Source organism: Phascolarctos cinereus, unplaced genomic scaffold, assembly GCF_003287225.1.
Source record: "Phascolarctos cinereus isolate Bilbo 61053 unplaced genomic scaffold, phaCin_HiC Scaffold_726;HRSCAF=1367, whole genome shotgun sequence".
In the NCBI taxonomy this organism is placed as follows: domain Eukaryota; kingdom Metazoa; phylum Chordata; class Mammalia; order Diprotodontia; family Phascolarctidae; genus Phascolarctos; species Phascolarctos cinereus.
In genome coordinates this window covers 423,548,544-423,560,984 of record NW_027556098.1, presented here as the reverse complement: position 1 = coordinate 423,560,984, position 12,441 = coordinate 423,548,544, and the positions used below count along the sequence as shown (strand labels likewise).

Below are 12,441 nucleotides of genomic sequence, written 5' to 3'. Positions count from 1 at the left end.
CAGGGCATCCACTTTGTGACCTCCTCAGAAACAAACCTTGGACACACCCAAGACACAGCATAAACCAATGATAATTCAAATATTTTCAAATCAACAATAAGCTCTCTGAGGCAGGCAAGAAAAGACAAAAATACAACTGGATAGAAACAATTAGTCTGCCAAATAGGGAGAGGGATTTACAATATATCTTAATGGAGAGAGAAACCTGCCTGGCAGAAAGGCCATCAGAATTACTAAAGATATCACTGGAAGGGGCCAAGACCCCTGACATCAACCAATCCTTTCATTTAGACTCCAGAGATCAGGACAGAGCATTTCCGTAAGATGGCTGTTATCTTCAGACCCAATTAATGGCAGAGTAGATGTGGAGCTTTTGGCAGGGCAGTTCAGGAAACAGAGGTAGGTTGGGATTTCATGAGGACAGGCTGCTTACTGTTAACTGTCTCACCTGCGTCCCTTTAGAGACCCTTTATTGACTGGAAATGGAGGATTGTGGGAGAATACTGCACAGTGCATTACTTCAGAATTTTGATGTCTGAAAATGTTGGAGAAAAAGCAAAGGCCCAGCACGGACAGAATATCCCAGCATATACCTAACCTCCACATGCCTCAATTTCCTTATCTGTAAAATGAGGATGATACCCAGCAGCAAGAGATATAAAGAGAAAATCCATCTAAAATAACCACAAAAAATATAAAATACTTGGGAATCTACCAGCCAAGACAAACATAGGAACTATATGAACACAATTACAAAACACTTTTCACACAAATAAAGTGAGATCTAAACAACTAGAAAGAAGTCAATTGCTCATGGGTAGGATGAGTTAATATAATAAAAATGACAATTCTACCTAATTTACTTATTCAATGTCATACCAATCAAACTGCTAAAAAATTATTTTACAGAGCTAGAAAAAAATAAAATTCATCTGGAAAAACAAAAGGGCAAGAATATCAAGAGAATTTATTTAGAAAAAATGCAAAGGAAGGTGGCCTAGCTGTACCAAATTTAAACTATATCATAACATGGCAATCATCAAAATTATTTGGTACTGGTTAATACAGTGGTAGATCAGTGGAACAGATTAGGTACACAAGATACAGTAGGCAATGACTATAGTTATCTATTGTTTGATAAACTCAAAGGCTCCAGCTTCTGGGGTAAGAACTCACTATCTGACCAAAACTGTTAAGAAAACTGGAAAAGAGTACGGCAGAAAACTAGGTGTAGACCAACATCTCACACTGTGTACCAAGATAAGGTCAAAATGGGTATATGATTTAGACATAAAAGGTTATACCGTAAGCAAATTAGGAAAGCAAAGAATAGTTTACCTGTCAGATCTATGGAGAAAGGAAGAATTTATAACCGGAGATAGCATTATGAACTGCAAAATGGATACTTTTGATTATATTAAATTTAAAAGGTTTTGCAAGAACATAAACCAATGAGACCAAGATTAAAAGGAAAGCAGAAAGCTGGGAAACTTTTTTCCAGCAAGTGTATCTAATAAAGTTCTCAAATACACAGGGAACTGATTCAAATTTGTAAGAACGAGTCATTCTTCAATTGATAAATTGTCAAAGGATATGAACAGGCATTTTTCAGATGAAGACATCAAAGCTATTTATGAAAAAATACTCTAAATCACTATTTATTAGAGAAATGCAAATTAAAACAACCCTGAGGTACCACCTCACACCTATCAGATTGGCTAATATGACAGAAAAGGAAAAGGATAAATGTTGGAGATGTGGAAAACTGGAACACTAATGCACTGTTGGTGGAGTTGTGAACTGATCCAACCATTCTGGAAAGCAATTTGGAACTATGCCCAAAGGGCAACCAAACTGTGCATACCCTCTGATCTAATACCATTACTAGGTCTGTAGCCCAAAGAGATCATAAAAAAAGGGGAAAGGACCTACAGGTACAAAAATATTCATAGCAGCTCTTTTTGTGGTGGCAAAGAATTGGAAATTGAGGGGATGCTCATCAGTTGGGGAATGGCTGAGCAAGTTGTGGTATATGCACATAATGGAATACTACTGTGCTATAAAAAAAATGATGAGCAGGCAGATTTCAGAAAAAATCTGGACTCACAGGAACTGATGCTGAGTGAAGTGAGAAGAACCAGAGAACACTGTACACACTAACAGCAGCAGTATGTGATGATCAACTATGATTGAGTTAGTTCTTCTCAGCAATACAGTAATCCAAGACAATTCCAAAAGACTCATGACGGAAAATGCTATCCATATCCAAAGTACCAATGGAGTTTGAATGCATATTGAAGCATATTATTTTCACTTTTTTTCATAGTTTTTTTTTCCTTTTGTTCTTTTTACAACATGACTAATGCAGAAATGTTTTACGTGATTGCATATAAATAGCCTATATCAAATTGCTTGCTGTCTTGGGAAGGGGGAGGAGAAAAATTTGGAACTCAAAGTCTTTTAAAAAATGAATGGTGAAAATTGTCTTTACACATAATTGGAAAAAATATATTTTTTTAAAATGAGGATAAAAGCACCCCCTTAGCACCCCTAGGGTTGTTAAGAGAATCAAATGAGATCATGATGATAAAACACCTACCACAGTGCCTGGCATATAGTAAGCACAACATAAAGACTGGCTATTATTGTTACTACTTACTACTACTACTACTACTACTACTACTACTGCCACCACTACAACTACCTTAAACACATGACAAGAATAAGAGCCTAGTCTTCCAGAAATCATTTTTTAAAAATTGCCCAGATCCTCTTCAGAATACAAAATGAAAGTAGAAATGGAAGAAACCCCAAAACGAAAACTCAAAGGACCATATTGCCCAAATACTATAAGCATCTAGAAATAATTTAAACAATGAGGAGCCACAGTCAAGATCACACATGATTTAGCAGCCATCACTACAAAGGACAAGAGAACTTGGAACATTCTAGAAGACAAAGGATATTGGCTTACAACCAAGAATAACTTACCCACCAAAAATAAGTATAATCCCACAAAAGGTAAACGTGCCCCTTTAATAACTAGAGGGCTTCCAACCATTGCTGATGAAAAGACCAGGGCAGCAGAGAAACTTTGAAATTCAAAAATAAGAGTCAAAGCAAACAAAAGAAGGAAAATTTTTTTTAAAAATCATTAAAGACTTAAACATAGATAAATTGCTTCCTTTTCATATGGGGGAATGACACATGTGTCCCCTCTGAAATATCATCGGGGATGGCAAGAATACTTAGAAGGTCTGGGAGTGGGTCCACTGAGGCTTGATGATCTTAAAAGAATGGAAAGTGAAGAGGCAGAGTAGACAGGGGAGGAGAGAGGAAGGTTACAGGTTATCTCCAAAAGTGAGATGTGTAGGTCTATACAACAAAGGAGGATCAGGTAGGAGAAACAAATGACATTTGAATCTCTCACCTAAACTGATCAAAGGAGGAGAGAGCACACACATTCACAGAGAATAAGATTCAGGCATATAATTACACGTCATTAACACAGAAACATAAGGAAAAGGAAGAAGGGGGAATGAGAGGAAGGAATTAATCTTAATTATAATAAATTAAATTATGTTCAAAAACATTTATGTCTCTTTTCACAGAGATGAAGAACTAGAAATTGAGGGGATTTTCATCAATTGAGGAATGGCTAGACAAGTGAAGGTGTATTAATTTGATGGAATATAACTTTTAAGAAAACATTAAGGGAACAGTTTCACTGAAGCTAGGGAAGTGTTAACTGATAAAGTATAGTGAGCAGAACCAGCAGAATGTATATAACAAAAATATTGTTTAAAAAACAAAAAAAGAAAAAAACTCTTGACTTAAGAACCTTGATTAACATAATGGTAACCACAACTCCAGAGGATAAGTGAATATGCTACCCACCACCTGATAAGAGATGACAAACTCAGAGTGCAGAGCAAGATATTTTTGGAACACAGACAATGCAGGAATATTGTCCTTGATTATTCATGTTTGTAATGGGGGTTTTGTTTTGCTTTCTTTTTCAATTTCAGGTGGGTGGGAGGGAGAGGGGGAATTTTTGCTTATTAAATTAAAACAGAAGGAAACACTCAACTAGTTTTCACAGCTGTGGCTAGGAGAACTTTTGGTCTGAGATATCTTAAAAAAATAGATCATTCTAAATAAAATTTAAATGTTTGCATAAAATAAATGAAGATCAAATTACAAGAGAATTTGAAGTGTACAGAATGTATTAAGTATTACGTGAAAAATGACCAAGAAAGATCATTTACATCCAAGATATAGAGAGAACCGACACCAATACGTTGCCAATTGCCATTGCCAACAGATGATTGCTGAAAGGACAGGAAACTTTCCAAAGTTCTAACAATAAAATGGTGCATGAAAACATGCTCCAAAGCACTGATAATAAGAGAAAGTCATATTAAGGTAGCTTCGCCATTTTTTGGCATGCCTTCAAAATTGGTGAAAATGACAAAAATGAAACCATCAATATTTGATCTTTTTAATCTTGAAATTCACAAACATGAAATTAAAATGAACACTTTATAAATAGAGAATTGCACATGAAACAGTTTCTAATATGGATAATTTGATTTGCCAATTGAGTCATTTAAAAATTCAACATGATACTTTCAAAGCTGTCCTCATTCCTTCCGGTCTTCTTTTAGTTCTATTCCATATTATTAACATCCACATCTATTTTCTGCCAGACTACTTTCCAGTGTTTCCAGCACTTTGAAGTGGTTGGTAAGCACTAGCCCACAGTGGAGCTCTTTGATCGAACACAAAGTTACTATACTCATCTTCTTTTGTATATTACACACCTGATAAGTTTCTCAAGATCCTTATTTTTAAGTAAGAAAAAATAGTTTGGATGACTACTGCTCTCTTGGATATTTTCAGATTTGTTCCTGCTAGGCTCCTTTCCTAGATTATAGGAGAGGCTGTGGGAAAGAGACATAGGAATGCATTTTTAATGAGAACACATAGAGTTGGAAGAGCCCATCAAAACCACTGAGCTTAACTTGCTCATTTTAGAGATGAGCAAAGGGACAGAGGGGCAGTTCCTTGCCCAGAGTTCTAAACCCAGTTCTCCATGCATTAAAATTCATGCTTTCCTCTGCTCCATTCTGAATTTCAATTTGCATTAAAGGAAAAGTGACTAAACTGTCCACGTTTTAGCCTACTGACTTTACTATGAGACTTATGACCCAAGTATTACTAATCATTGAAAAGTGGGCATTTGTCTTGCAACACATTTTACAAAAAGCATCTCATTTAATCCTTATGAGGCAGGTGCTCTTGTTATCGTCATTCTACAGATGGGGAAATTCAGGAAGGAATAGCTTGAGTGAGTTGCCCACACAGCTGCTAAGTCCCAGAGAATAAATTTGGAATCAGGACTAGTGGCTCAGTACTCTGTCCACTGTGCCGCCCAGCTGCTTAAAGAAAGCATTACAGAAATAAATGTCCAACTGTCACCCAAATATTTATGAGGACTTTTTGTGCCATCAAACACTAGGAAACATAGTGAGTACCAATTAATATGGAAATGGCTGAAAAAATTAAAAGTATATGAACGCTATGAACTATTAAGAAAACATCAGGATTTCAGAGAAAAATTCATTACATTTATAAGACTTTATTCACATTATGAAATTTGGGATGCTTAATGAGGTCTCAATTTGGGAAGTCTGATGAAGTCTGTGCTGCAGCAAGAAATCTTCTTGTATCAATTAGATACCTAAGTTTTATCTCTAGCATTATTTTTCCAAAGCACAATCAAGTATGAACTCTAGGTGAAGAAAGCCCTTTCCATAATCATTACTTTTATATACCTTCATTCCCGTATGAATATTCTGTTGTCTACTGATATCTGTCCTCCAGAGAAAAGCCTGCCCCCTTTGACAACATCCATAAGTCATCTCTCTGATGTACTCAATTAAGAATCCTCTGATGTAAAGCAAGAGATGATCTCTGGTCTGAGTCCATATAGAGCTATTTCTCTCAGAATGATTTTTCTCATGCTGAACAAGCTCCGTATTTCATTTCAATGCCTTTCCTCATTCATTACAGTGATTTCTATCTAATATGAATTCGCTAATGGGAAATATGGGATGTCTGAAGGCTTTACAACATTGATTATATTCCTAAAATTTCTCTTCAGTGTGGATTCTCTGATGGGCCGAAAGACCAGAGCGATATCTGAAAGCTTTTCCACACTGATTACATTTATAAGGTTTCTCTCCTGTGTGGATTCTCAGATGGGCAGCAAGATTGGAGTTACACTGGAAAGCCTTTCCACACTGATTACATTCATAAGGTTTCTCTCCCGTATGGATTCTCTGATGTATAGTAAGACTGGAACTGCTTTGGAAAGCCTTTCCACAATGATTACATTCATAAGGTTTCTCTCCTGTGTGGGTTCTCTGATGGGCAGCAAGATGGGAGCTGTATTTAAAAGATTTCCCACATTGATTACATTCATAAGGTTTCTCTCCAGTGTGGATTCTCTGATGGACAGCAAGCTTGGAACTCTTTTTGAAAGCCTTGCCACATTGATTACATTCATAAGGTTTTGCTATAGTGTGGATTCTCTGATGTGCAGCAAGACTGGAGCTGCATCTGAAAGCCTTTCCACACTGATTACATTTATAAGGTCTCTCTCCAGTGTGAACTCTCAGGTGTTTAGCAAGACTGGAGCTGCACTGGAAAGCCTTTCCACATTGATTACATTTATAAGGTTTCTCTCCAGTATGCATTCTCTGATGTGTAGCAAGACCAGAGCGGAATCTGAAAGCCTTTCCACACTGATTGCATTCGTAAGGTTTCTCTCCACTGTGGATTCTCTGATGTGTACCAAGATGGGAACTCTGTGTAAAAGCCTTTCCACATTGATGACATTCATAAGGTTTCTCTCCAGTGTGAATTCTCTGATGGGAAACAAGACGGGAGTTGTTCTGGAAAGCTTTTCCACACAGATTACACTCAAAAGGTTTCTCTCCAGTATGGATTCTCTGATGGGAAGCAAGACCAGAGCGGAATCTGAAAGTCTTTCTACACTGAGTACATTCATAAGGTTTCTCTCCAGTGTGGATTCTCTGATGTGCACCAAGATGAGAGCTCTGTGTGAATGCCTTTCCACATTGATTACATTCATATGGTTTCTCTCCAGTGTGGATTCTCTGATGGGAAGAAAGACGGGAACTGCTTTGGAAAGCTTTTCCACAATGAACACATTTATAGGGTCTCTCTCCACTGTGAATTCTCAGATGGCCAATAAGGAGTGATCTGTAGCAGAAGGCCTTCCCACACTGATTACATTCATAAGGTTTCTCTCCAGTATGAACTCTCTGATGGCCAATAAGAAGTGACCTGTAGCAGAAGCTCTTCCCACACACATTACATTTATAAGGCTTCACTTCGGTATGAATTTTCTGATGTCTAACAAGATCTGGGTTCCAATAAAAGGTCTTAGTACACTGATTACAAGCGTATGTTTTCATCCTAGGATGAAATGTAGGATGGTAAGGGAGAGATGAGAAGGTTGCTGCATCTTCATTACATCATAAGGTTTCTTTCGGATATGAATTTTCTGATGGCTAATGATCTTGGAGGTATGGCTGAAGGCCTTTCTTCCTTCATTATTCATATGAAGCTTTTTGCCAGTGTAACTTTTCTGATGTCTAATGACATCTGAACTCAAGCTGAAGGCCTTTTTCAATTGACTACCTTGATATATTTGCATTTCAGGAAGATTCTCATGAGACTGATTAAGCTCTACCTGGTCAGTAAGGCATTCTGTATATAGACTATACTGAAAACAGTCATTTTTGGGGGTCATTGCCTTACAGTGATTTAGGACTGAATATGGTGTCAAGATCTTTCCAACTTCATCAAATTCACTGGGATTCTTGGGATTTTTATCTACCTTGATGTCAGAGTCACAGATTTCTATAAAATCGAAATCACAAGGACCAATACTCAGGAATCTCTGCTGGCAAGACTCTTCCACAGAAATGCTTGGGTTTTCAGGAGTGTCATCCCCTTCAAGGCTGGTCACTGAATCTGAAGAAAAAAGAAGAAAAAAAACAAATAAATATACATACAGACACCCACAAATATAATTATATCTCCTCTCCTCAGACAGCAGAAAGGAAAGTAATTTTTCTTCTTTTTCCCCAGTCAAAAAAAGAAGAGTGTTAAAACTTGCATAAATAGAAATCATTTGAAAACATCATCAGTTCTCAACTGCAGTATGATTTAACTCACAAAGAGCTTCACATACAATAACAACGGATCTCTACAAGAGACCTACCGTTCAGGCAGGACAGAATTCCCATTATACTTCACAACTCAGGCTATGAACTAAGGATGTCTGAGCGACAGGCCAAGATCATTCAAACAAAGGAACAAGAAAGTCCTTACCTTCTTTGCAGCAATCACCAGATCCCCTGGAAAGCCTCTAGTGTCATGACCTGCACATCACAGGCCCTGAGCTGAGAATGGCTGAGTGGCCTGACCCAAATCCTTGCAGCCAAGACTAGAACTCAAACCCTGTGAGTGGGGGTGTTCCTTCCACAGCACTAGATGACCTTTCTCCACTGCACTTCCAACACTTTCTTCAAAAGACTTAAAATTTAGTTTTTATTTTGTCAATCTTAAGTGATCTTTCCGCTTTTTTGTACTGATCAGTTCTGACACGTTATCACAGCCATTCTTTATGAATTTTATACCAACTTTTCTTATACTCTATTAAGACCAATTGATATTTTGCATTTGCTGCATGTATGCTAAATGTTCACCTTACTCCATTATCTATTAAATCATTAAGCATAATAATTTACCTGGTAAACCCTTTCAATCTAATTTTTTCTGTTTCCATGTCTGGTACCACAATATGACTGCCAACCGTTTTTTCCTACTCTCCTGAGGTATATTAGATTCTGTTTTAGCCCGTCACTTCTTTAGGATAGCCATTTTCCTTTTTTTTTTTTCCTTCAAATTCCAAAATGTCATGTTTAGGCATACAATGATTTTGGTGTTCATGCAGTGACATCAAACTCTGTCTACTTCTGACCAAGTACAACAAATCCTTTCCATTTCTCACCCTGACATCAAATTGTTTCCAAACTGCCAGAAAGCTCTGACATACAAGTGCAAACCACTTCTTAATGGATGCTCACAGGCAGGCACATACTTCATTTGCTTTCTGTGAACTGCACTACAGTATGGCCCTGATTCCAAGGTCACCTTGTAATCTCATCTCATTAGCTCTATAATTACCACATCAAGATGTCACCAATGTTTGTGTTCTTCCAGTGATTACGGCAGGATCTTTGAAAAACACGATCACTAAGAAAGCACATTACAAACCATCCTGAAACCACCACGGACCATCACACTCTACAAAAACAGACCATAGTCTGCCACTCAGCGTGATGTTAAGGCTACTTTCTGACTTGAACTTACTTTCTCTTCATGTTGCTATTCTCCTCTCTAGAGGATTTTCAAGGGAACTGCTGGCAACAGGTCAGTCATTCCAGTTTCTGAGAGAGGGAGGCCAGTGTGCCAATGGTAGAAAGAAGAAAGTTAAGACTGAAGAGATCTTTCCTTACAAAGGTTGTTTTATCCATTTAATACTTTGCTTATCATCAGCCAATAGGAAAACGCATCTTTTATACAGGGTCTTCCTTATACACACGTCGTTGGTCTCTGCTTTCTAACACATTCTGTGACCCTCGTCTGCTTTTATAGATGAATTCATCCCATTCACATTTTATTATGAGAAATAATTATGTTTTCTCTGTGATATTTCCATGTGTCTGCCTCCATCCTTAGAAATAAAAACAAGATGGGGGAAGGTAATGGGATCAACACCAGTAATTGATCATTGAAATGGCCTGATCTCCAGTCCTCACACCACCCTGTCTTCCATCCATCCCAGTCCCAGAAGATGGTATCTTAAAAGTTTCTTATCCTTTTATCTCCCCTATCACAAGCTTCCTCTTTGGTGCAAAGTTATTTTCCACCATGAGACAACTAGGCAGCACAATGGTAGCACTATGCCTGGAGTCAAGGGAACTGAGCTCAAACCCAGACTCAGACACTTTCCAACCGTGTGACACTGGGCAAATCCCAGCGTTTGCCTCTGTTTGCCTCCGTCTTCTTATCTCTAAAAGGAGTGTAATAGCCCCTCCCTCCCAGGCTGGATGTCAGAATCAAATGAGATATCTGTAAACTGCTTGGCACTTAGCAGGCCCTATACAAATGGGAGCTATTATCATCATTATCGCGTTTTTGACTATTTCCTCACCAACTCAACTCTCCTTCTTAAACAGCTGTTCTCCACTTGCTTTGTATTCAAGGATTTCCCTCTTGAACTTAATTTATTTCTATAACACCCTCTTTTTTTCTGGTTTAGCTAAGAGTGAGGTTCACAATCTGTTGTTGCTTCTTCTCCAACCATTTCCATGTCTGTATATTGGAGGGTGAGCTCTTGAACTATCTTTTCCCTTTCTATCACCGGGGTTAAAACAGTCCCCAGAACATAGTAGGTACTTCATCAATGTTTACTAACTACGCCCAGGCTGCTACCAGACTCCAAACAGTACCTCATTCCCTGCATTCTGGTTTCTTTCCTAGCCTTCAAATGCAGGTTCTGAACTCAGACCTGTTTCTGTCTGTTTCTTATACCTTATCACCTACAAGCAATTTCATTTGTCCACTTCTAACCTAGACAGAACCTGACCAGACCAAATACTGGAGATCACAACGGCTTCCAGGCTTACAGGGTCTGGTTCTCTGGGATGCCTGGGAGCCTCTACCTCCCAACTCCCTAGCCTGAGAGTGGTCACCTGCAAGAATTGGGCCCTTTACTTTCTGAGAATAGAGACAAAGACTGGAACAGGAAAGGGACCTTAAATTGAAGACTTTTGCAAGCCTTAATCTTTTATTACTACTTCCAAATAAGCCAGTGACCTTCACACCTACCCACATGGTGCTAAACGGAAACAGAAAAAAGTCACGAAACTGGACTGTATGGGTCAACTACAAATTTAGGCTACAAAATCTCAGTTAGGCCTGAAATTCATGTGCCAAGGGAATCCATTTATATGCCACTGACTCCCTATCCCAGAAACCACAGCAGGCTTTCCAGGTCTTTTTACTCCTCCCAAACTCTCTCCTTAAAGGGGCAGCTAGGTGGCGCAGTGGATAGAGCACCGGCCCTTAAGTCAGGAGGACCTGAGTTTAAATTCGGCCTCAGACCAAACACTTGACACTTACTAGCTGTGTGGCCTTGGGGAAGTCACTTAGCCCCAACTGCCTAAGAGGAACAAAAAGGAACAAAACCAAACTCTCTCCTTTGGTCTCATTCCCCCCCACCCACTCAGCTAAACCCTTGGCCTTCTATTTTGTTAAAAAACTGGACACTTACTAAGAGTCCTCTCCCTTCCTCCTCATCTCACAGAAAGCACATGCCTTCTTTTCCTCCATTGCCTGGTCTCACATGAAGGAGGTGGACCTTCTGCCCACGGCAAACACTTTCACATGCATAAATGGTCCCAGTCTGGTCCAGCTTCTCCCCAGCTTATACCTCCTGTATCATCCCCATTTTTTCTCTAATTTTCAATCTCTCTTTGTTTACTGGGTCCTTCCCTACTGCCATAAATAAAACCATGCCTCTTGATTCTCAAAAGGGCTTCACTCAGTCCAGTTGTCTTCACTACATACTTACCTTTATCTTTCCTTTCACTCATGGCTACATGCCTACAGCGGGTCATCTACCAGTGGTGTTTCCAATCCCTTCCTCTTACTCTCTACAAAACTCTCTGCACTCCAGCTTCCAGCTTCATTGATCAACTGAAACTGCTCTCTGCAAAGGTACCAATGATGTCCTAACTTCTTCATCCGATTGTTATATTCTCTACTCTCATCCTTTCTGGGCTCTCGGCAGCTTTGGACACAATCACCCCCTTTTTCTTCACACTCTCCTCTCTAGGTTTTGTTGACCACACACTTTATTCTGGTTCTCCTCTTACAATGTCCAAAGCTAAACTCATTATTTTTCCCCCAACCTTCCCCTTTTCTTGCTTTCCTATTACTATCCAGGGCACCACCCTCCCCATCATCCAGGCTCATAACCTAGACACCATCATCTGTCACACTCACATCCCCCTCCCCCACATTCAACCCCCGGAAAGTACTGCTGGAAGATTCTTACCCTTGTAAGAATCTCCTTCTCTCCCAACATTGCCACTTTCCTCAATCAGTCCCCAGTCACCTCATACCTGAAGCATTACTGCAGCAGCCTTCTGGCTGGCTTCACTGCATCAATTCTCTCCCCCATCCACTCAATCCTCCATGCAGATGTCAAATTCTTCTCTTCACGTCACTGCCTACTCCACACACTCCCTTGGCTCCCTAGCCCCAGGATCCAAT

The 12,441-nt window shown here is 39.2% G+C and overlaps 1 protein-coding gene across 1 annotated transcript in view; it reads right to left on the bottom strand.

Moving 5' to 3' along the window:
• Positions 1-5,621: 5,621 nt before the first annotated feature.
• Positions 5,622-12,441, bottom strand: part of LOC110197805 (uncharacterized) — a 75,400-nt gene continuing 68,580 nt past the window's right edge. Inside the window, 3 exon segments of the mRNA XM_078146282.1 lie at positions 5,622-6,169; positions 6,171-7,564; positions 7,567-8,067. Of these exon segments, the coding sequence (XP_078002408.1) occupies positions 6,086-6,169; positions 6,171-7,564; positions 7,567-8,067 (1,979 nt within the window). The 3' untranslated portion in view covers positions 5,622-6,085.